Source organism: Dryobates pubescens, chromosome 21, assembly GCF_014839835.1.
Source record: "Dryobates pubescens isolate bDryPub1 chromosome 21, bDryPub1.pri, whole genome shotgun sequence".
Taxonomy (NCBI): Eukaryota; Metazoa; Chordata; class Aves; order Piciformes; family Picidae; genus Dryobates; species Dryobates pubescens.
Genome location: NC_071632.1, coordinates 15,950,149 through 15,973,437, shown reverse-complemented (window position 1 = coordinate 15,973,437; position 23,289 = coordinate 15,950,149). Strand labels below are relative to the sequence as shown.

The 23,289-nt window shown below is 43.9% G+C and overlaps 1 protein-coding gene across 1 annotated transcript in view; it reads right to left on the bottom strand.

The window, feature by feature from the left end:
• Positions 1-23,289, bottom strand: part of ACVR2B (activin A receptor type 2B) — a 97,989-nt gene that overhangs the window by 12,923 nt on the left and 61,777 nt on the right. Inside the window, exons 2-5 of the mRNA XM_054171306.1 lie at positions 6,949-7,156; positions 3,162-3,271; positions 1,693-1,844; positions 431-574 (exon numbers count right to left, since the gene is read on the bottom strand). Of these exons, the coding sequence (XP_054027281.1) occupies positions 431-574; positions 1,693-1,844; positions 3,162-3,271; positions 6,949-7,156 (614 nt within the window). The remainder of the gene's footprint in view (positions 1-430; positions 575-1,692; positions 1,845-3,161; positions 3,272-6,948; positions 7,157-23,289) is intronic.

Genomic DNA, 23,289 nt, shown 5'->3' with positions numbered 1-23,289 from the left:
CACCAGGGCTGTGATTTGTGAGCTGTAAACTGTTTGCTAGGTTTGGGTCTGGATTTACAATCTACCCAGGCACAACACACAAAGCCAGGGCTTTGGTCCTTTGTGTGCACTTTGGGCATCACACCTGCAGGTTACCTCACTGGACTTGATCAACACTGACATTTGCAGAGAAGTTAAAACACCCTGTAGATTTCAAAATGTGCTTGTTTTTGCCCTTCTCCCAGCAACTTCTACCACAGGAAGCATTTAGTAATGAGACAACATGAAAAAAAGTAGAGGAAGTCAGAGTCCTTGAACTTTTCCCCCCAGCAGAAGAGTCCAAATACTCTTAATAATATGCTCTTAAAACACCTCCACAGGCACTTCGAGCATCTCAGCACTGGTGAGGGAACCCAGCAAGCGACAACCTAATGCAAAGTGCCCTGCTCACCTGAATAGGGAAGATTTTCACTGCTACATAGTCATTCATCAGCTGAGCCTTCCACACACAGCCAAACCGTCCCCTTGCCTTGATCTCCAGAAGCTGAAGAGGCTTTAGGCCAACTAGGGGAGAAGGAGGTGGTGGGCCAGGGTCCTGCACAGGAGAAAAACATGGTCACCAGCTGAAGATAGACAGTAAAACAAAGGGAGGAGAGAAGTGGAGAGACTGCATATGGGGAAAGAGGCATAAAGAAATAACATTTTATTTAATACAAATTATTTAGAGGTACTGTTTGCAGCAAGAGCAGCCCCAAATTCCCTATCTTGCTTTGCAGGGTATTTGTATAGAACATATATAACTACCTATGCCTCCAAGTGTCACTTTGTATCCAACTATTGCCTGCCATCCTCTGGCAAAACCTGATTTCTCCTATATTTTCAAAGCAAAGGCTATTTTAGGCTGTAAAACACAGATGACCTCAAGACTACCCTCTGCCAAAAGTAGGAACTTTTTAACCTTTGTGACCCATTGTAAAATCTCCCACTGCTTTGCACTTCCTTAGGTGTGTTTCACATAACCCTAGCAATGGGCAGTAAACAGGTCTGTCAGCATCATAAAGATCATATCTGTTTAAACTCTGCATCTGTCCAGGAGAACAGTGCAACCCCACAGGATGTATGGACTTGGATCCTTGTTCTGTCTGCTTTCAGATGGAAAATGTTCTCAGTATAGACTGTAATGGGTAGATGAGGGAGGGAGTGGTACCTGGTTGGCTCTTCAGAAAAAAACAGAAGGCTCAGGGCACAGCAGAGCCAACAAGGACCAGTTCTCAGCAGCTTCAGGCCATGAGGATGACCTCCTCCATGCATTCTCTTATGGCTCAAAAAACTAAGCTTCAACAGGGAAAGCATCCCCCCTTCACCCCGTGAAGCTAATAGGAGCTTTATCACCTCTATGATCTCTGATCCTCTGCAAAGTTGGCTGAAATCAGGCAACAGGTTTGAGAGTTCAGGGACAGGGTAGCCACCATTCAGGGCTGTGTTAACTCCATCCATTAGGAATCTCACACACAGTAATAACCCTAAAGCCATCAAACCCATCAGCTTCGCAGGGAATGCTATCACCATGATGGAGGCCAATTGTATCATCAACTTTAAAAAAGAAGAAAAGTTAGGCCACCTAAAAAGAGTGAGGCAAAAGTGAATGTGAACATACAGAGAGCAGCCTCGTTGCTTTCGTATGGTCCAAATAAAGGGGAGTGACTCCCTCACCTCATTAATGTCGACGTGCCCGTAAGGAGGCTTGCGGTGCCGATACATCCAGAAGGCCAAGAGGATGGCCATGGAGAGGACAGCAATGGGGAGCAGTGAGTACACCAGGATGTTGAGCAGGGAGGGTGTTGGCGGTGGTGGCTCATATATGACTGCAAAAAAACCCCAAAACCAAAACAGCAGGGTAAACAAGGGAAAGTAACCTTCAGGCACCCAACAGCACCGTCAGCTACTTGTCCAAATGCATTCAAACCCTTCTCCTCCAATGCTCAGTGGCATGTCCCATCAAATCCAACAGTTTACTCTTTTCCATATGGCTATTACTAATGGAGTTACAATGGTCCAAACCACATTTTGCAAGTTGAGTCTCCATCTGACCTTTACCTAAGATGGGTATTTCTTGCTGGGATACACAAAAGCAGAACATTTCCTTCTCTTAACCCTTCCAAATGTATTAAGCAAGCACGAAATCCCTCGCAGCACTGCTTTGCCTTTTACAGTGATTGACAAGATGTCAGTTGTTAGTAAAATGCTGCTGGAGCCACAATCAAATGCACTATTCCCACAGTAGTTCTTGTTCCAAATTACATCAGTGCAGTTGAGACACAAACAATGGGAATACTAAATGGAGCCATGTTGCTATGTTGGAGACAGGGAAGGAAGAAATAGCAAGACTTGCCAAATTAAACAAAAAACTGTGAGAGAAAGAATATTTGCTACTAGGTTGCTAGGGGTGCATTAATAACAGGAGATAATAAAGCCCATGTAAACAATTAAAAACCTAACAGGAAAGCCCAGGAAAATCTGATAATGGTCTACTGGAAGATCTCAGTTAATGCAGGTAGTCGATAGCAAGAGAAACCATCCTAAGGAGAAGATCCACCTGCTTTAATAATTTTTATTGAATGATACTTTAGCAAGCATACAGCTAAAAGAATCATCATTTTTCCATTAGCCTCTGGAGAAGGATGTGCTATTACTTTCCTTCTTTGAAGTATATCCACAAACTCTTAAAGCTGACACAAACACCCATTCCCTCTCAATCTTCAGATCAGCAAATTAGCAATCGAATGCAAAAATCTCAGATGCTCAAGGTATTTGGAGACCTCTGCCCTATGAAAATTAATGAAGGTACCAACTATCTTCTAACAATTTGAGTCTTGATTCATGCTCTATAAATCTGCTCTCTTTCCCTTGCATGGGAATTTGTTTTATAGTATCTCACTGTCAGCTCCTGCCTTACAGAAAACCTGATCCTTGCTGATGGTATCTGAGGCTCCCACAGAGGAAAACAATCTTAAAAAGTTGTTCTTAAGGAATGGTAGCAGAAGGATTTCTGGATTTTGTAAACAAAATGGTACTTTATGTCCTGTTGGATATATTTTTCTGCTCAACATCCGAGGACTCAAAATCGTCACAAAATAGGTCTAAAGAAGAGACCCCAAATCCCCATCCCCTGCATCACTCACCTTCTGGGCCGGTGACTTCAGGCAAATGTGTAAATTTCTCATTGCAGTAGTTGCCCTCACAGCAGCAGAAAAACACTTGAGGATTTTCTTCTGTGGCTACACACTCTTGCCTGCATCAGGGTAGGACAGACACAGCAGTGAAGGGAAGAGAAAAAAAACATTAGCCAATTCTTGCCTCTTGCCTTGGGATCTGACCTGCTCCGAACTGTCTTCTCCACGTGCCTTCTCCTGCTGCTGTACTGCATAAATTGGCAGACTCCACTAACACAAAACAACTTGGCACTCAAATACCCCAGTGAATAGCAAAGACCCTTAAAAAGACCATAAAGGAAACAAACGCTTCCATATGTACTGATGGAGAGTAATAAATAACAGCCATCACCACTACCTGAACGAGAAGCAGAAAAACAATGAAGGAAATGTGTCCTTCCCTGGACAGTGTCTTTCCTACTGCCTGTATGTTTGCTGTCAGGGGAGAGGAGAATTTGATCATGTAATTACAAAGACTGTGCCATGAAGCACATAGGATGAGGGCTGAGCTAAGACTGCTCCCACAGCCTTGAGCATCACTCGCTCTATACACTAGAAGGGCACCAGACACCAGCAGCAACAGTCCTGCTGCAAGCTGGAGGGAGACTGAAGGGTTTGATTTTACTTGTTTTGGTTTGGTTGTTTTTTTTAAGTTTAGTTTTCAAGTGCAACCTTCTTCTCCTTTAAAAAAAATGTCATCCTGTACAAAAGCCTTTAAAAAAAAAAATCAGGCTGCAGCTCTCAGGCTTTTTTACTTGCCTGTTATGGAAGCAGTGCTACAGTCTTCTCTCAGCACTGAGGTTTCCTTCCACACTGCGCAAGGTGTTAGGGTACTTCCATGGATCAGACCAACTCCAGTTCCACACATCCTCCCTCTCCCACAGATCAATGCCAAAAGAGATGTGCACTGATTTTTGCAGCACTCTAGCAGTCATTTTTTTCTCTTTCCTAAATGCCTACTTCCTTTCCCTGTTGCCTTTTGGTATGTTACCCTCTGCTATTAGTTATTAGGGCTGCAGAGCTGCTCTCCACAGAGAACTGTATCAAACTATTTCCTGAAGCCCAGCTAAATTATATGCATAACTTCCTTCCTTTGACCACTCAGAGGAAGTAGCAAAACAATCATATGTGTTTGACATTGTTACTCATTTATGAACCCACGCCAAGCCTCCCTTTCTGTGGTATCACTGACACACTACCACAAGGAGAACGGAAAGGGCTCTCTTCAGTCCTAACGTAGGGCAGTTTTCAGTGCTTTATTCCTCTTGGGGAAAATGTCTCCTGCAAGGTCTCAGCTGGGAAGCACTTGGGTTTGTTTTGCAGACTTTTTTTTTTTTTAACTTCAAAGATAAAAAGCAGCTATTTGACTTATTCAAATGAACAAAGATGTTTCAACAAGTTAAGCAATGTTTCCAGATGCTTTTTCGTGAAATCAGATAACGAGCCGTTTGGATTGAACGGCATCAGTACTGGAGTCTTCAATAGAAAACACATCCTTTGCTAAATCTGTTGGTTAAGAAATCAAGCTAATGAGTGAAAACAGCCTGCTCCACATCTGCAATTCATTATCCTTGTCTTTGAGTTGGTGTGTGCTCAGGGCAGCCATCCAGGTACACATGACATGTTATACTTAGCAAATATTACAAATGAGGCAGTGGGAGAGAATGACACATTTTTCTATGGCAGCAAGGCTACGTTTTGTAGTGCTTCATGTGCTCTTCAAGGCAACCTGAACACAACCTCTCTGGTGGGGCTGTGTAAATAAGTGAAGAGCACCCAAGCAGATTTTTAAACACTACCTTTCCCCTGTAACCCTAAATGTACAAGTGCCACGTTCTTGTTTCCTAAAGATAAGGAACAGAGTAAGAAGCCATCACCCTCAACATCCCAACCCTTGCACTCCTGAATTTTTCACCTTCCACAGACTAGGAGGCAGCCTTTGGCACGTCCCAGCATGTGCTGCCTGTGCAGCAGAAGAGGACTGTGGCCTGCATCCAGGGGACACTTTTGAAAAATATAGGTACAGAAGAATCTTTCAGGGCTGCACCCAGGAGCTCAGCATCCAAAAATGCTGAAGAGAGAGACAAAAGGGTGTCATGCATTGTCAACTGACAAAAAAAAGAATCATCCTTTTAGCCATTTTTCCCATCTTGGGATGCAACACTACCTGCATGAAAGACTGCTGAGGGCACTCAAGGGAAAAACCAAAAAAAAACCCCATCCTTTATTTAATTAAAGCTAACCTTTCTTTCAAATGTTGCTTTCAACACTTGCACTGTTGGTTAATTCTCAGAAGATCTTTTAGCTTTGCCCCGGAACTGCAGCTTTGAAGAATCAAGCTGAAGGATAATGGATGCTCAACCCCAGGGCTGCAAAAAGGCTTGAGAGGAGCCCTGGAAACTTTTTACCATTACAGCAGAGCAATACATTATGACAAAGTTTAAGAACCACTACATCTCTGCACCGAGACACTCAGTGACAACACAAGTGTCACTGTATATGAGAGCAGGCACTGAAAGGAGAAATCTGTTTACAGTAAACACTTCTGCTTGGAAGTAGGAAACTAAAGTGACCTTCTGTTCTCAGAAAGATCAGCATTAAGATGACTAATGGGCCAAGGAGGATTGATTTATTGGGAAATAAAAATTTAACTATATATAGAGCTTGGCTACACAACTGGCAGGGGAATAGGTGTGGTGGGAAAGCAACCCCAGAGCTAATAATAGAATGAGGATGAGGAACAACTCACAGTTGGGATAAGCTCAGACAATGGACACAAAAGCAGGGACAGTGTACAGTGCTGAAGGGAGAAAACTCTCCAGCCACAGGACAAAACTAGTCCCGGCTTAAGCACCCTAGCTCAGGGTTTGATGTCCTGGAACTTTTGTAATGGGAAGCTACAAAAATGCACAAAAATGAGATCAACCTACATTAGTGTTGTATCCAGGGAAATCCTTGAATGTTATGTTCTGTTCATCCTTATTGGAGTAGCTGGGTTTGGGTTGGTTGGTTGGTCGTTGTATTTTTTATTTTAACAGAAACACGGAGTCTAGAGCTACTGAACGCTGTCCTTTTAAACTGTGACATTTCAGAGGGCTATTTTCATCAGTTGCACTTCTTTTTCCCTCTGCAGAATTGCATCAAAGGAAATGGGAAAAGACCAGTTTATTTTCCTAGCTATTTAATGAGGCTGGAGCCTTTGTACTACAAAACCTCGCTCCTTTTCAGCTTGCTACAGGCGATGACATACGAGCATGTGTATTGCTTTTGCTGCCCTGTCTCTTAACTCGGATGAGGAACAGTGAAACTTTCTGCAACCTCACAAATGTCAGAATATCTCAACCTCTAGCCACCCCCAGATATCTGTGATTTTCTAGAGAGCTCCCAGTGATTCCAAGTTTTCCTTTGTATCGCCAAATGCTCTTGGAAGAACATATTGCTCTTCATTTGATGGTACAGGACACGTTTTTCAACACATGCCAGAATTATCAAAGCTTTGCTGAGGAAAAGAAAAATAATAATAATAATAACAACCACCACAACAAAAACCTGAAAGTGCATTTTGCAGCTTCTATATAGGAAAAAAAAAATCAAGGCAGATAAGTGACAATTCTGAGAGCTGCTTTAGCAACAGAAATAATTACTGGGGATGAATGGGCCAATTGACTTGGACTTGATTCAAAAACCACGAGCCTTTGCACTTAGAGGAACAATTAAACCTGTGTTCAAAAAAAATAAAAATCACTTAGGTTATTACCTGTCATAACAGTTGAAGTCATCTAACCAGCAGCCTTTCTTCACCAGCTCAATGGAGCCCGAGTTGTTCCTCCAGGAGGCATAGCAGTGGAGCCGCTTGTCCTTCTCCCCCTCGCAGCGCTCCACACCGCTCTGGTTGGTCTTCTCCAACTCCCAGTTGGCATTGTAGTAGAGGCATTCTCTTGTCTCAGCCTCCCCATGGCCTGGTCCTGAAGTCAAATTCAAACCCCAAAGATGTTCAAGCAAAACGTGAAATGGATCCCAAGAGACACATCTCTGTGTGGCTATGCTTCCCTGGGAGCTAGGCAACTCATTGGTGTGCGCTTCGGCACGGTGTGGAGAGTTACTCTGTTAGTGAGGTCAGGTTTGCCTTGGCTCACAACAGGTGTTCATGGTGAAGTCCAGAGTCCAGCTGAGATACTCTTCCTGGTCTCCTTTGGCTTCAAAACCAGGATCCTAACAGGGGTATGTAAAAGGCAACCCACACCCTGTATTTTCTAACCACAAAACCCCTGTTTAGGAAAGACAGTCTCCTAGGGTGCTACTTGTCACGGCTGTAATGTCAGACAGTGGAGTTACCCTCCACTATTTTAGGAAACATCACCTGAAAATAAATGGTTTCTTCTATGAGTAGGATGTAACTGAGAACAAATAATATCCATCCCATAGAGGAGGGCCAGATAAGTTGCCTGTGGCTTACTTTGATCCCAGTTCAGGAATATTTGGGTAAGTCTCTATGTGATAAATGCCATGTTTTTATCTGTGGTTGACAGAGCTCATGCTGACTTTCCATGCAAGGAAAGACCTTCAGCAAAAAGCCCCTCTGCTCCTCAAACAACTCTGGCCACCACAAACAAAGGAGTCTCCTTAGCCTGTAGGTCTTTCACTCTTGTACCAGTGAACCAAGAAGTTCCTACTGCCCCAAAGTAAACAATTTCCTTATAGCACAGAACTGAAGCACAGATCACACCTATGGAGTCAAGTAAGGTGACCTGCATGTTCTGTCTTAAGCCTTAGAAATCCTCTCTTCATTTGGAAATATTCTGCTTTTTGGCATCTTAAGGATTAGTTTAAAATGAGAGTAAGAATTAAATGAACATGCAACACATAAGCACACAACCAGAAAAGGCACCACCAAGCTTGTAATTTCATAAATCCTGAGATGCCCTGCAGCCATCTCTCCTTGGGATTACCCAACCTAAGGTAAGGTCAGACCTGGCTGTTATTTTGATGGATTGCAATCATGGAAAATGCAGGTATCCCAATAAAATGTGTTGACAACTGGTAGAAAACACAAATGGGTCCCACAGGATGGTGAAATGAAAGTGCTGTGCTCCCAGAATAGCCAGACCTTCAAAAAGAGCTGAACTAAGTTGCTGCCTGGAAAATTCTGCAGTGCTTTGATGACTCTCTATCTTCTCCAAAGACCATGCAACCTTTAATGTTGAGATTAAACCAGTAAGGGCCATGTCTGGTCTATCTAAATGCAACCCTGCCTGTGACTCCTACTCAACATGGCAAACCAGACACTTCTGAAAGGTACCAACAATTGCGGTGATGCAGTTCAGTCTTCACAAGATACTGAGCCGTGGGTGTTTTACAGGTGGCAGAGAAAACACCAAGCCTGGTCACAGGCACCAGCTCCAGGCCCAGGTTAATTTCTGTAGCTTCATGGTTTCCATACCTGAACACCCATCCACTACTGTTGTAAGCACACTGACAGCGCCCTGCTGGAGAAGATACAATGTGCCAAGATTAAACAACTCGTCCCAAATGAGCAGGATACTGGGGGGAGCCTGACCTGCCTTTCCACAGCCTGCAGCTTCTTAAGTTGTCAAGTTTCCATGCTGTTACTTGGTGGCAGGATTCACCTCCAAATTTGCAGTGCATTAGAATCACAGAATCAATAAGGTTGGAAAAGACCTCAAAGATCATCAAGTCCAACCTGTCACCCAACACTTCATGACTACTAAACCATGGCACCAAGTGCCACATCCAATCCCTTTTTGAACACCTCCAGGGACAGTGACTCCACCACCTCCCTGGGCAGTCCATTTCAATGGCTAAGAACTCTCTCTGTGAAGAACTTTCTCCTCACCTCAAGCCTAAACTTCCCCTGGTGCAGTTTGAGACTTGGGCTAGAGATGGCATTCCAACTATTCATTATAGCCTGATCTGCTGTGAGGAATCAACCTTCTGCTGTCAACAGGCATCAAAGCAAGTAGTGCAGATGACCTGGCATGGAACAGTTGAACTGCAAGAAGGTTGCAAGACAAACCATGGTTTCTGCACAAGCTCGGGGTGATGTGTCCAACCTGCTTCTGATACTAAAAGTGGGACCCAGTGATGGGTAATTTTCATGGTACAAAGCAAATTCATCAGACTAGAAAAATCTCTTTGCAAGTAGAAGAGGTTTTCAGTCCTCTTTTTTTTTTTTGGTGGGGGGAGGGGATGAGAATATTTAATCAGCATTGTGAGAGAGACTGCAAGGGAGGAGAGGTATAAGAAAATCATGAAGCTGACTTGTGAAACTGGAAATTGTATTCAAAGCACACAGGAACAAGAGCTCAATTTCAATAGCACCTGCAGGTTTTATCGGCACTTGCAAAGCTCCATCTGAGTTTTCCTGTGACAAGTTGCTTACTATAATAAAAACAACCTACCAATATCCCTCAACACAGAACAGTGTCAATATTGACACTGCTTGTTAGAGCTTTGATATTTGTTCTCTTGATACTCACATCGTGCTTTGTTAGGGCAGATTAAGCATTTTTCCTAAATACTGGTTATATCAGCAAGAAAGCAAAGCAGCAGTGTTTTGTGTGCAGGGAGGGTGGCATTTTTCATTCATCTTAGCTTTATTGTAATACTTACACATAGCTCCCAGCTGATACCTGACAGCTAGCACTCACTATCACCTTCTGGCCCAGTTCTCAAAATACATTTTTGTGGTATCATTTCCATCATCCCAAACTGAATCCCCAGACGAAAATTTCCTCTCCCTTGCCAACGCCATCTCCCAGAAAGCAAGAAGATTTAATGAACCATTTGCCTGGGAAACAGCCCCAAAATCTAATCCTGGCTCAGCCACCTCCATCTGTAACCTCCAGCAATACTGTGCAGCCTATGTTTTCCTCACACGCAATGAAGGCCAATGCAATACACAAAGCTACTGTGAGATTTGCTGTTTCCACTGTGCTTTGAAAAGGGAATGTTGAAAAGATGTGAAGCAGGAGCTGTATCAGCTCTGGGACCAGCAAACTGAGGCTGCTAAATCCTGTGCTGAGCCCAAGCTCCCTTCCCCCAAGACAGTTGTCTTTTCTGGAACAAGTTTCAGCTGAAGACTAAGATCTGCTTGCAAACACACAAACCCAACTCTGCAAACAGCAATCGTGCCAGGAAAAAGGCTTTTTGCAGTTTTTTCCTTGGTGTCAAAGTTTAGATGACTTGAATAAAAGCATGTATAAACTTTTGGGTAACTAAATATCTATGTATGTTTCCCTTAAAGCAGCTCCTAAGGATGTTTGCATTAAGGACACTTTAAAAACCTGCCTGTTTGCCACCTGCTTTTGGATTTATGGTTTTTTTAAAGCCATTTAGGAAGGATCCTCATCCCGCTGGGTGCTCAGAACTGCATGAAACCCTTCCCTTTGTGCCCAAGACGGTCTCAGCAGGAAGGGGCACAGTTCCAGTACTGGGTGTTAATTTACCTGCTGGTTTAGCTCATCAAGAAACACTCACACCTTGCTCTGTAATGGATCATGCAGAGACCAAAGTTTGTAGCTAAATGCTCTGTCTGCACTGGCTGAATTAAAACAGTCAACTGAATAGAGGAAGGGGGAATTGAAAAAGAGGTTTGTCCCTTTGAGGAAGAATAGTGGTGAGTAAGGGGAGGAAATCTGAGCTCTGCTTCTGCTTTCGCAGGAAGCCATGTGGTTTTCCCTGCCTCCTCTTCCGTCTTTGGGCAATGGGTAAAGAAAGGCCTGTTCCCTGAAGGTCACTGGAGATCTGTGCAACAAAACAAGCTGGGCACTTCTGCAGAGCAGCACCCACAGAAGAAGCACAGATCAAACATGTCCTGCTTCCATTTGAAGTTGCTGAAAAATCAGAGGGTACTGCCCCAAAATGGGCACAGGAAGCATATGTCTTCTTCCCTTGGACACAGCTCATACATTAGCACATCAAGGGCTGGGTTGGACTTCACTGGGTTTCTCTTTAATGCCCAGCAGCGTAACCTGACTCAATAGAGGTGCTGAACAAAACTTGATCAGTCAGGGGAAGGGACAGGATTAATTTTGGTCACAAAAAGGCTTTCCTGAAACAAAAGCATTTGGATGCAGTCACAAACCACAGCCTGAAATGGACTGAAGGGGCTGTCCCACTTAGGTCCTGCCCTCCCTCTTCCTACTTGCCATCTTCCTCATGCCAGCATTGGTATGTGGTAGGAAAAGTTCCTGACCTCCTTCATTTGGTGGCATTGCCTGGTAAGGACACCCTGCTCATGCAGGGTAGAAAATACACCAGGGAACTGCTTAACTTTTGGCAGGAAGTCAACATGCAATAAGATATAAAACATTTGCTAAGGAAGTGTTTGAAGATTGCTGTCGGAACTTGGTAAAATTCATCGGGCTCCTGTTCCCCTCCCACCCAGCCCTATGCTACCAGCCACAAAGTAGATGTTGGAAAAAAAGCTGCTTCCTACCCAGCAGAGACATTATATAAAGACAAGAGGTACAAATGCAGGTGGGATGTGCTGGCCCTGTCACACATGCAGTTTGCAAGGGGAGATGTTTCAATCATGTCCGCAAGAAGCTACCACTGGCAGAACCACTTTGCTGCATAGGCAGCACTTTGGAGAAAGCACTGGGCAAGCAAAGCACAGGCATGCACAGGAGCATGGCATATCCAGCAGCACAGTTTGCTATAAGGACCAGTCCTCTCCATGTCAACAGCTGGGAAAAAAAGGATAAACATTTAAAATCCATGACCCACAAACAGTCACCTAAGGAATAAGGTCTGAAGTCCTGCTTTAAAATGAAGTCAAAGGAATAATTAGGCTTTGTAGGAGCAGCTGGGTTTCTGACATCACACTAGATCCACATAGCACTTTGGGGATGATACAGAGTGGCTTCTCTCAATACCTTCCTTGAACACAAGCCACAGACAAACACCTTTACACTAAAAAAACCTCTCAATACATCCTGAAGACAGAGGGCTACCCACCAACACCCATTTTTTGGGTGGAAGTCAACTTTTTGACCTCAGTCCTGAGAAACTATCATTACACCAATTCCCTAGGGTCAATTTTCTGCTCCAGATGACTGAAGCATCACTAGAATTTTGCCAAGCAAGACCCCCAGCACCTATCTGAGGCACATAATGAAGGGAAGAGCAGTTGAAACACTGTGCAACGCAGGAAGACCTCTCTCCTCTACTTGGGAGTTGCAAGGCACAGAGGGAGCTCATTAAAAAGGGTCCTCTTGAACTGAAGGACTTCAGCCTGCTGAGGCATGGGACCTTGCTGCTGATCTGAGACTAAACTGTGCTCTCCTAATTTGGAGCTGCTGACAGATCACTGAGGCTGTGTCATTATCCAACAGCTGCTAAATTACAGCCAAGATCCAGTGTAGCAACTCCAGGTCTAGGTGTTAGCAGTTGCCGGGCTCCTAACTCATAATTAGATACACAGGGAATATCTTCCCCAAGGCTGAAAGCTGCTATAAATCTCAGCTCTTTATCTCTGCCTGTCCCCTTTTTAAAAACCTAAAATGAAAGTATATATGAAAAGATGGGAAGTGTCAAAATAGTCTGCATAAACACTGAGTGATTTCCCAGACAGTCTGTTTGCCTAACTGTCAAAACCACCGGGCTTTATACATGAAACTGTGTATGCAACTGAAGATATTTGCAAACACTTAGTTCTGTCCCTATATAGCTATTTGTACATGTAATTTTATAATATAAAATGACAGAGATTGTACACTGAATTGGGGTAATTGCCCTCTAATTTGGAGGGTAATTGCATGCAGCAATTAAGCAACTGCGGATGCATTCTTGCATGTGTGATTCTGCAAGTCGGGCCCTTTGTTTGAGGTTTGGGTTTGTTTTCAAGAGCTATCCCTCAAACCGTGGCATGGCTGAGCAGAGCTGGGAAAGAAGAGGCTGCTGGGCCCTCACCTTGCAGAGCAGCATCTGCTGGGACCAGCCACTTCAGTGCCAGCTCAAGCCTCGCCCTTCCCATTGCTCGGCACCTGGGGGGGGATGCTAAAACGGCTGCCTCTAAACCCAGGGCTGAATTTTGGCACATTCTTCAGTGAAGGGACCACAATCTAAGCATGTGTGGAGCACATTGGGAAGCACTGGTGGGGAGGGAAAAGCAGAGAAGAGGATTACTGCCCCTCAGCTCCCCCTCTCCCAGTCACCTGCCCAGAAATTAAGTGCAGAACTACAAATTCAAATGTTTGTTAGCATTTAGAATCCCAAAATCAAGCCAGAAGAAGGCTTGCAACTGGGAAGTTTGGAAAATGTTGTTCTAAAGAGACCACCCAGTTGCATCTCTACAGAGCTGAAAATGAGTCTGCAATTAGTAAGTCTTGCTCCAGCACTTATTCCCCAAGCAGGGTGATTTCATTCCTGCTGGACTTAAATAATAAGGTCTAAATACATTTTTAGGCAAAGCATCAAACTAGTGATGACATCTGTGGTTAAGCACAACTGCACATGAGGATTTAAGGACTCCTCACTTGTATATAGTAGGCTGAACATGATCCAGCAGTGTGGCCAGGTGGCCAAGAAGGCCAGTGGCATCCTGGCCTGGATCAGGAACAGTGTGGCCAGCAGGAGCAGGGAGGTCATTCTGCCTCTGTACTCAGCACTGGTTACCTTGAGTCCTGTGTCCAGTTCTGGGCCCCTCAGTTTAGGAAAGATGTTGACTTGCTGGAATGTGTCCAGAGAAGGGCAACAAAGCTGGGGAGGTGTCTGGAGCACAGCCCTGTGAGGAGAGGCTGAGGGAGCTGGGGTTGCTTAGCCTGGAGAAGAGGAGGCTCAGGGGAGACCTTAGTGCTCTCTACAACTACGTGAAGGGAGGTTGTAGCCAGGTGGGGGCTGGTCTCTTCTCCCAGGCAACCAGCACCAGAACAAGAGGACACAGTCTCAAGCTGCACCAGGGGAGGTTCAGGCTGGATGTTAGAAAGAAATTCTTCCCAGCAAGAGAGATTGGCCATTGGAATGTGCTGCCCAGGGAGGTGGTCGAGTCACCATCACTGGGGGTGTTTAGGAGGAGACTTGATGGGGTCTTGGTGCCATGGTTTATTTGATGAGGTAGTGTTGGATGATAGGTTGGACACGATGATCTTGAAGGTCTCTTCCAACCTGGTCTATTCTATTCTCTAGGCTGTTCTTTCACAAAAGCCTTGAAACAGCAGAGCCCCTTTCTTGAGCCACATCTTCACCCCCACCTTTGGAGCTCCTCAATGGCCAGGATACACTCAGGCACAGAGGGATCAAATACCCAGGGCTTGCCCCTTCTAACTGGCTGGATGCAGGGATGGGGACTGTGCTGGCTACTTAAGGGGGGTGTGTGGCATGGTAAATTATTGACTATTGCAAAATGTTCTGGTTCTTACACCAGATCAGGCTCATGCAGCACTGAGGACAGCAATGGTGTAATGCCAGGGGAAGATATTACTTTGAATTTTGTTTTCTGTCAATACATTTGGCATATCCCACGATAAAAGAGCACTAAGTTTTCTAGTCAATCAATGGCTGTTAATCTATTATCTCAGCATATATTGCCATGGTAACCTGCAATGATGCCATTGACAACCACTCTCAAAAGGACAGGAGGCTTTAAGTCATTTTCTTTTAAAATTAAAAAAGGAACTTTAATATTAAGAAATACATCCTCCCTGCTCACCAGGGATGACAACTCAGGGCTTCTATATTCACACCATGACTCACGCTTCACAGCTTCCACGGACATCTGTGTAGCAATCCCCCCCCCCCCCATATATATCTCTTTTTTAACTTGGGCTTTAGTCAGTAAAAGATAACAAGGAAATTATTCAGAAGAATTAGATCTTTATTAGAATTTCCCCCCAAACTGCCAGTAAAACCTTTTTTGTGAAATATAGGGAGCATGTTTTAAGAGTCATTACTAGCAGCTTGGGGAAAGGATGCAATAAAGGTTTAATTCTTCTGAATAATTTCCCTGGTATTTTAAGACAAATAGAGTAGATAGAAAAAGGATCTGGAGAAGGACATGCAGCATTCAGCTCCTTACAACTCCACAAAACCAGGCAGATTCCTGTTTTGGGAAGATGGAGCTGAGCAAGATGACAGCGTTATTCGATTTAGTGAAATACTGAGTACACACACACAGCTGATGAGATTAATCTCTTGGCCCAAAGGGGAGGATCACTCAGGAAAAGGTTTAGTAAATCATTCCTCTGGCCAGGCAGAGCAATCCAAGGAGGTTTGGCCAGGTCATGGGCTGGACTGGTGTATGGCAGGACAGAAACGTTGCCAGTAGTTAATCAATTTTTGGAAGCAGTGCATTTTTGACTTGAACTCAGCTGGTCGCTTCTATATTTTATTTAAAGACAAGATCATTTTAGTTAGCCATTAGAAAAATTCTATTTTGTAGCATTTCAGTTAAGGACAAAGCCAAAATGTAATTAGATTTCTCCCTCCGCATCGCTAACTGTATCTGTCTCCCCAAAAAAGGTTTTAGTTCTTTAATAAAACCATCAGGGAGATCAATCAAAAGCATTTAATGCTGTGGTGCTTCTGCAGTTCATGTTTAAATGCACTTTGGGTCACAAATGAGGCAATTTGGACAGAAGAGCTCAAACTGGATTAGTAATAACACACCAAAAAAAAGGCCCTTTTTTTCCTTTTTCAATACAGATACACACTCCTCCACTACACCCGAGAGGATGAAAGCAAAATCAAGTCATCCTCAAGAACACAAAGTGATGCACCCAAAAAGGGCATCACCACTGCCTGCCAGCATGTGGCACAGGTTGTTAGAGAACACATGAAGTAGCTTTCAGAGATGCTGAGCTGCTGTCTACCCACCTGTGAATGCCTCCAAGGATACCAGGTTGTGCAGGGCCCCTGACAGAAGCGTAACAGGTGAATGCTGACCACTCCTCATCTAAACATAGTACTGTTTTTATTGGAGACGACCTTTAAGATCATCAAGTCCAACCAGCACTGCCAGGTCACTGCTAAACCATGTCCCTAAGCATCACATCTACACATCTTTCAAATACTTCCAGGGATGGCGACTCCACCACTTCCCTGAGCAGCCTGTTCCAATATGGGCAACCCTTTCAGTGAAGGAATTTTTCCTAATATTCAACCTAACACACCCCTAGGTGCAACTTGAGGCTATTTTCCTCCTTGATGTGCACCTCACTACAACCACCTTTCAGGTACTTGTAGAATGCTGGAAGATCTCCCCTTTAGCCTCTTTTTCCCCAGGCTAAACAACCCCAAGTTCCCTCAACCACTCCTCATAAGATTTGTGCTCTAGACCCTTCACCAGCTTTTTATTCTCTAGACATGCTCCAGTGCCTCAGTGTCTTTCTTGCAGTGAGGTGCCCAAAAGTGCACTCAGTATATGAGATGCAGTTGGATTGGTTGATGGGTTGGACGCGATGATCTTGAAGGTCTCTTCCAACCTGGTTTATTCTATGTATTCTATGTATTCTATGGAGGGGGGACAACCACTGCCACAGTCTTGCTGGCCACACTACTGCTGATCCAAGCCTGGATCCTCCTCCATTCACCCTGCTAGTGAGGAGACACCTCCTGACTTCCTTTGTAATGCCACACTAAGAAAATATCTTACTCCATACCAGATTTCCATAGGAGAGGTTGAGTTTTCCCCCCCGATCACAAGTTTTCAAGCAAGCATATAGTTATTGAGGTTTGGGGGTTTTATTCCTTAAAATTGAAGTGTGCATTTACAAAACCATTAAGAAGACCATTTATTTGGCTTGTATTAGCAATGACTACTCTCTGGCATGAAAAATGGACCCTTGTGGGCTGAGCACTGTGCAAATAAGCCACTGAGAAGGTTGTGTCTCAGTTCCCAGACTTTGCAGCCTCAGTAACAGAAAATATTAGCATTTAATGACAAGATTAAGATATTTCCAACTACACTCCTAAAAATCAAATAGAGGACAAATTTTGACCAGATGCCACAAATCACTAAAGCAAAACATGCAGCAAATTCTGCAATGACATTTAAAAGATGATCAGTTGTTCTCTCCAGTTCTCTTTGGAAGCCAGCATGAGGTCTCCAAAGAGCACAGGAGGAGGAAGCAAAATCGTCTATGTTCGTAAATATTTTCCCCCCACACAGTGAAGTTTTGAAAAGCTTTCAAAGCAATCCAACAAAAGACATTTCCTTCCAGGCAAAGGGATGAGGATACAGGAGCATCTCCTTTTGGAGTGTGGAGATTTAAGGAGAAGTGATCGCCACATGGCAGCACCTCCCTCAGCTCTCTCAAGTGTGCCTGCTCCACCTCACTGTCCTCATCCTCCCATGCTGCTGCCACCAGCAGAAAAAGCTTTTTGGAGCTCCTGATTTCTAGTGTCTTCTCCAGGGAGAGACTGCTGGGCATCTAACACACCACAGCACACCTGGCCAGACACAAAGAGCTTTGGTACCCAAACAGCAGCACCTCATTTCGTAAGATACATGTGGTCCTCAGAGATTTATCAGCAGGGACGTTTCAAATATGCTTTAAAATGTGCTGAGTCTACTAAGATTGGGCCCCAAGTGCTTTTCTATTGATTCTGCTTGACATTTCCAAATACCACAATTCCAAATTTAATTCACTGGTAATTGGAAAAACTGTAATGCATGTAAATGGACAAGAAGATGTTGGAAGTCCAAAAGGTCAAGCATCAGGGAGTGTGTCCCCAAGAACTAAATGATGTTTTGTCTGTCTTCTTGTCACCCTCTCCCACTTGAATAATCAAAGCTCAGAGCTGGGCAGTTTTCTCAGCAGGGTGGAGGAAGAAAGGAAACAACAACAAAAAAAATCACAACTGCTCTAAGTTGTGGGACATGGTTCAAAAATTACTGTTTGAAACTCCATCATTGACCAACATTCAAATACACCACAGAGATGACTCAATCAGCAGATTACATGAGCAAGGAGGAAATTCAGGGAGGCATTAATCTGATAACTCTGTCAGTAGAACAAGATTCCCTCTATGAAGAAACCAGCTTTCTGAGATTAACTTTTTGCCACTCTGTAGCTGTACAGCCACTGAGTTTATCCTTACCAAACAATGGCAAAGTGAAGATCTTACTGTATGTCTAAGTTCAAACCTCAGTTCCACTGTGCTGATGGGAAGTTGGCTGATCTCACCTGGGGTCTCTACTTCATTCACCTGAGAAAACCGAACTTCTGCTTCAGAGGAACCAAGGGCTTCAGCTAGAAGAAATGCTGAGAGGACCATGGGTGAGAGCTCATTGCATAGAGCTCTGTGTAACAACAAAGCTGATGGCTGCCTTCAGCATGCTTGAGGGGGTCAGTGGATTGAGAAGTAATTAAACCCTGGTGGGCAAAGACCATTCACATGTTATAGAAAACACAGTATGACAAAATTCCTGTATTTCTCCATGTCCTAGAGAATAAAGCATGCACGTTTTAGCTGCCACTGAGACCTGTGCTCCTGAGCACACAAGCAAATGCTGATGCTCTGACACCCTGGTGCATTTGAGCTTAAAGGGTATGATTATGATTGAAGTACAGTGTATGAACAAGCATGAGCACAATTTACAGCCAAAGTTACACTGATGAAGGACAAGCATGAGTTACCACATCCCAGTTAGAGTTTCCTTAGTTCAGCCCACAGCAGTATGTATAAAAATGCTTGGTGACTCCTTAACACCTTTTATACTACATCCTAGATCTTTGGATCATTCAAGTTTTGCAAAAGAAACAACCACTGACTTTTAATAGCCTCTTTCCAAGTATGCATTGGTATTTCAAGAGTTAACAAGCATGCAAAGGCAGCTCAGCCTAGCCTGAAAGAGAAGGCAGGCAGGAAGAAAAGCAACTCTCTAGCCCTTGCAATCACACACTAGCCTTAAGCCCTCCAAAAGGAAGTAAAGACATTCCTAAAATTCTTCAGAGGATGAGAAGCAAGTTGTCAGCTGGATCAGAAGTCCATTTCTCCTGTCTTTATGCCCTTAATGGTAAATCCCACGTGAGCAATTTTTAAAGCTTCTTTTACAATGGAGTTTTCTCCCAAGTGGCTACAGCCCATCTAGGACTTGTCTCATGTTTACAGGAATGTACCTTTCTCCTTTGGGCCTATTGAAAAAAGCTCCAGACAAATGACCTGAGGAAGGAATGTAGCACAATCCAATACCATCATGCAATTTCCAGTGATTGTTTCTGTTACAATAATGAAAGGCACGGAAGAAACGGCTGGATAACTGCAGTGATTCTCCAAAGACAAGTTATAAAAGAGAGCTTGAAGAGATATTATGTAAAGAGGGGTGTTTGCAGGGGGGTTGTGTTGGGGAATCAAGTAATCTATTAGGTTTCAGCTCAGTTGCATGCAGCCACCAGTGTCCAGATCCCACTTTGAAATAAAAATGGTTCAGTAGACTGTCCCAGAAAGTTGAAATTCTGCCTGCTTCACAAGTAGAAAGCAATAAAAAAACCTGTGTGCCCTTGGACAGGTCTCATCCTTCCTGCTAACTGGTTTTACAGGTCTTATCCTTCCTGGTTTTACAGCTTTCTCAGACCATAAGGAACACTAAACCACTGTGGCCCACAGCGTGCACATGGCATGGATAGAGAAGCACCGAGTACTTACCATGTCCGAGCTTTCTGGATGACAGGAGCTTAACAGCTCCACCCCAGAAAATGGGTACATTCCCTTCCAGTTCAACTTTCTATTTAGATGCCTGTTCCCATGGTGACCAGGCTCCAGTATTACGTAAAACAACATAAAATAATATTTTAAGATTCAGTATTATACTCTAGACAATTTCCCAACCTCAGACAGCTAGGAATCCCCAGGAGTCCCACCTCTGATGCTGCTTCCGCACATTCAGCTGCTGATACACGAGAACAAAGAGATGGAGGTGCCCTTGTTTGGGCACTTTCAGGGACACTACAACTATTTAGAGGGATTTATTACTAGAAATGCAATGAGAACCCATGAGACAAGAAGGCTCCAGGCAGACGTTATTGTAGACTTTCGATGTATAAAGACACAAAGACAAAAGTTCTTTACTGTAGTGGCAGGACAAGGTTTTACACCAAAAGAGAATAGGGTTAGACTAGACATGAAGAAGACATTTCTAAGGATGAGGGTGGTGAGACACTAGAACTTGTTGGCCAGAGAAGTTGCAGATGCCATGCTGAGTGTTTAAGGCCAGGCTGGATGAGGCTCATGAGCAACCTGAACTAGTGGAAGGTGTCCCTACCCGTGGCAGGGGGTGGGGTGACTAGATGGTCTTTAAAGGCCCCTTCCAACCCAAACCATTCTGCGACTCTACAATGGAGAGTTTTTGTTCCAGAGACCAAACAACAGTATATAGCTGTCAGCCTTGATCACAAAACTGTTGTGGTGACAAGAGGTTGGTTGATGCCTGGCAATTTTCATCCTGTTGAGTGTTACCAACTATGACCCAGAGCACATGTCACTGCTCTGTTGGTAAAGTTGCCATTCAGATTCCACCACAAGGATTAAGTGACTCCCTGACCCTTAAGGTATAAAGAGTTATCAACAATCATTGACATCTGAAGCACTATGTAAGATCCAGGTGAATTTCTAAGTGATCATCTCATACATTTCCTCCCTCTGCTAACTTAGTGGAGAGACCTTTCCTGATATCAGAGAGCAGGTCAGACCTCAACAGAGCAAGCCATTTGAAAATACATTTCTTTCTCTTCCAGACTTCAGTAAGAGGGCAACCAAGGATCAATCTGTCCATGTTTAAACCACCTTGCAAAACACTTTTCAAACACATCTGCCTCCATAACCTGCAACATTATCATTTTAGGCTGCAGTCAAGCTCTTCTGTTTCTCCTCAAGAGCTTCATCAGCAAGATGCAATAACCACTTTTTTTTACCTCCATGTGCATGGGTTGTAAGATGACAGAGGTGCCTGTAGGAACATACCTACAGAGGTCTGGCAGCTATGCATCGATGAGCAAACTGCAGCTCCCAGCATATCTCCCTGCCTCTCCTTGTCCAGATACACCTTCAGGAAGACTAGAGGAACATTTTAGCCTACCACTACACATACACATTTCCCCTGGGTAACACAGCACAGTTGAAGCTTTTCAATATAAATACTCCAGTACAGGATTCCCTTTCTTTAATACAATAACCCCAGCAAAACATAACCTATCATTTTAACTATCCTGGGACCTCTGGTGAGTACTAAGAGATGTGCTGCTCTTAATGCTGAATTAAGACTGGAGAATAATGTCACTATCCATCTCCATCTCAAAGATGGCCTCTACCTTGCAAGGGTGAGATTGCTGATAAAAAGTAAGACAGCTGATGAAGTTACAACTACAGTTAGTGGGATTCACACTCAAAGCAAACCTGGGGAAAGCAGTCCTTCACATAAAAGACAGGTGACATGAGCACACCTTCTCAGAAGATGCCCCACAATGTTTTAAAAAGAATCATGTGTACTTGCTTGTTCTGCCATTGCTCCCCAGGCACCTTTTTGCAACAGATGGGGTCAGGCCACTGTGCTGGATGGGCTTTCATTCTGATCCAGTTTGGCATTGTCCAGTTCCTGTACTAAACTTCTTCAAACTAAAATCACCATCTGAAAGCACTTCAAATGCTGCAAGACCCAAGCAGTGACTGGTAAATCAAATGCAGTTCGTTACTGACTGCAACTTCACTCTCAATTTTCATTTGACCTCTCCAGACAGTCTGCATTTCTTTTCATGTTGGGATTCAAGGAACCCAATCCCTTCGAACAACTGCCCTGAGCCCAGAAGTGCCATTTGGAGTCAACAGCTGCTGGGAAAAGGACACAACGCCTCCACAAGTTCCTCTCTCTGCCAGAGCCCATCCCCGTTCCCCTTCAAATCGAGGCTCACAACCATTTCCCAAAGGGGAGAGATTTTGCATGGGAGTTTCATCTGTTCGTTTGTAGTCTCCATCTTAATAAGTTTTTCAACAGTTTATGCAGCAAGGATAGCCCTGCCATTTAAAGAGGGAAGCGTGTAGTAGTAATTATTCATTAACAACACATCATAAGTGACCTTTACACTGAAGCTGAGGAAGCTGCCGTGCCTGTCCAGCTGTATTCCAGAGGATGTGAGCCAAGAGTTTCAAAGGGAGTAAAGAGTTTCATGCAGGGTAGGCAGCCTAAGCTATCTTGAAAAGATGCCTGATTCCTGAGAGGAGAAAAGATGTTTAAAATGTCTCACATTCAGTACCTACAAGCCACTGCATGGTTTTGACAAAATGAAGCAGAGAACTCACCATAGTGCTCAGTCCAAGCTGGTGTCTCACAACCATCTTTGATCCAGCATAGCAAGGAATTTACATATTGTCTTCCTTGACAGAAGAGGTACTTTTCTAGCATGGGGTTACTAACGGGGATTACCTATCTTGTCACAAAATCTGAACAATTCTGGTATTCCTACTGAAAAGCAGTTGTATGGATTGAATCAAAAGCATGGGCACACCTACCACCTTGCAGCAAGAGTCCCTTGTTTACAGCAGATTTTTCTAGTGGAATACAGACTACAAGTTAGTTATGCTGATACAAGCCACACATGCCTAGTGTAACAAAAATAAAACTCCTGTCCCTGTGCCACTGTTTTTTCAGATGGAGGTAATTAAGCTTTTTTTCTTCCCTTGGAAGAGGAAGAGGACTAGTTCCACCTTTAGATTGCCATCTCAGGCATACATGGGTGCATGTAGGAAGCAGAGCACCATACACAGAAGTGAGAAGCAGAGCCAAGACACACACACACACATGGTCCAGGCACCAGAATCATTTGCACAGTAGAAATAACATGCATCACTTTATGCACGATTACATTTCCAAAAGCAAAAAGTGTTAGGAAATTTCTCTGAAGACAGCCAGGAACGTTCTGCAAGGATCGCTGACTCAAGCCCTCAATCTGGCTGTTTAGCTGATGACTGGAAAACAGCTCTGGCTGTGTTTATTCTTTAGACAAAGTCCAGCTAAAAATGCATCCAGGCTTAAATAATCTGTGTAACAATGACCTCAAAACCCCCAATACAACATTGCATCGCATGCAGGTTTCCCAACAGGATGAAGCATTGTCAGGGCTGACATCCAGCTATCCCCTCTTGA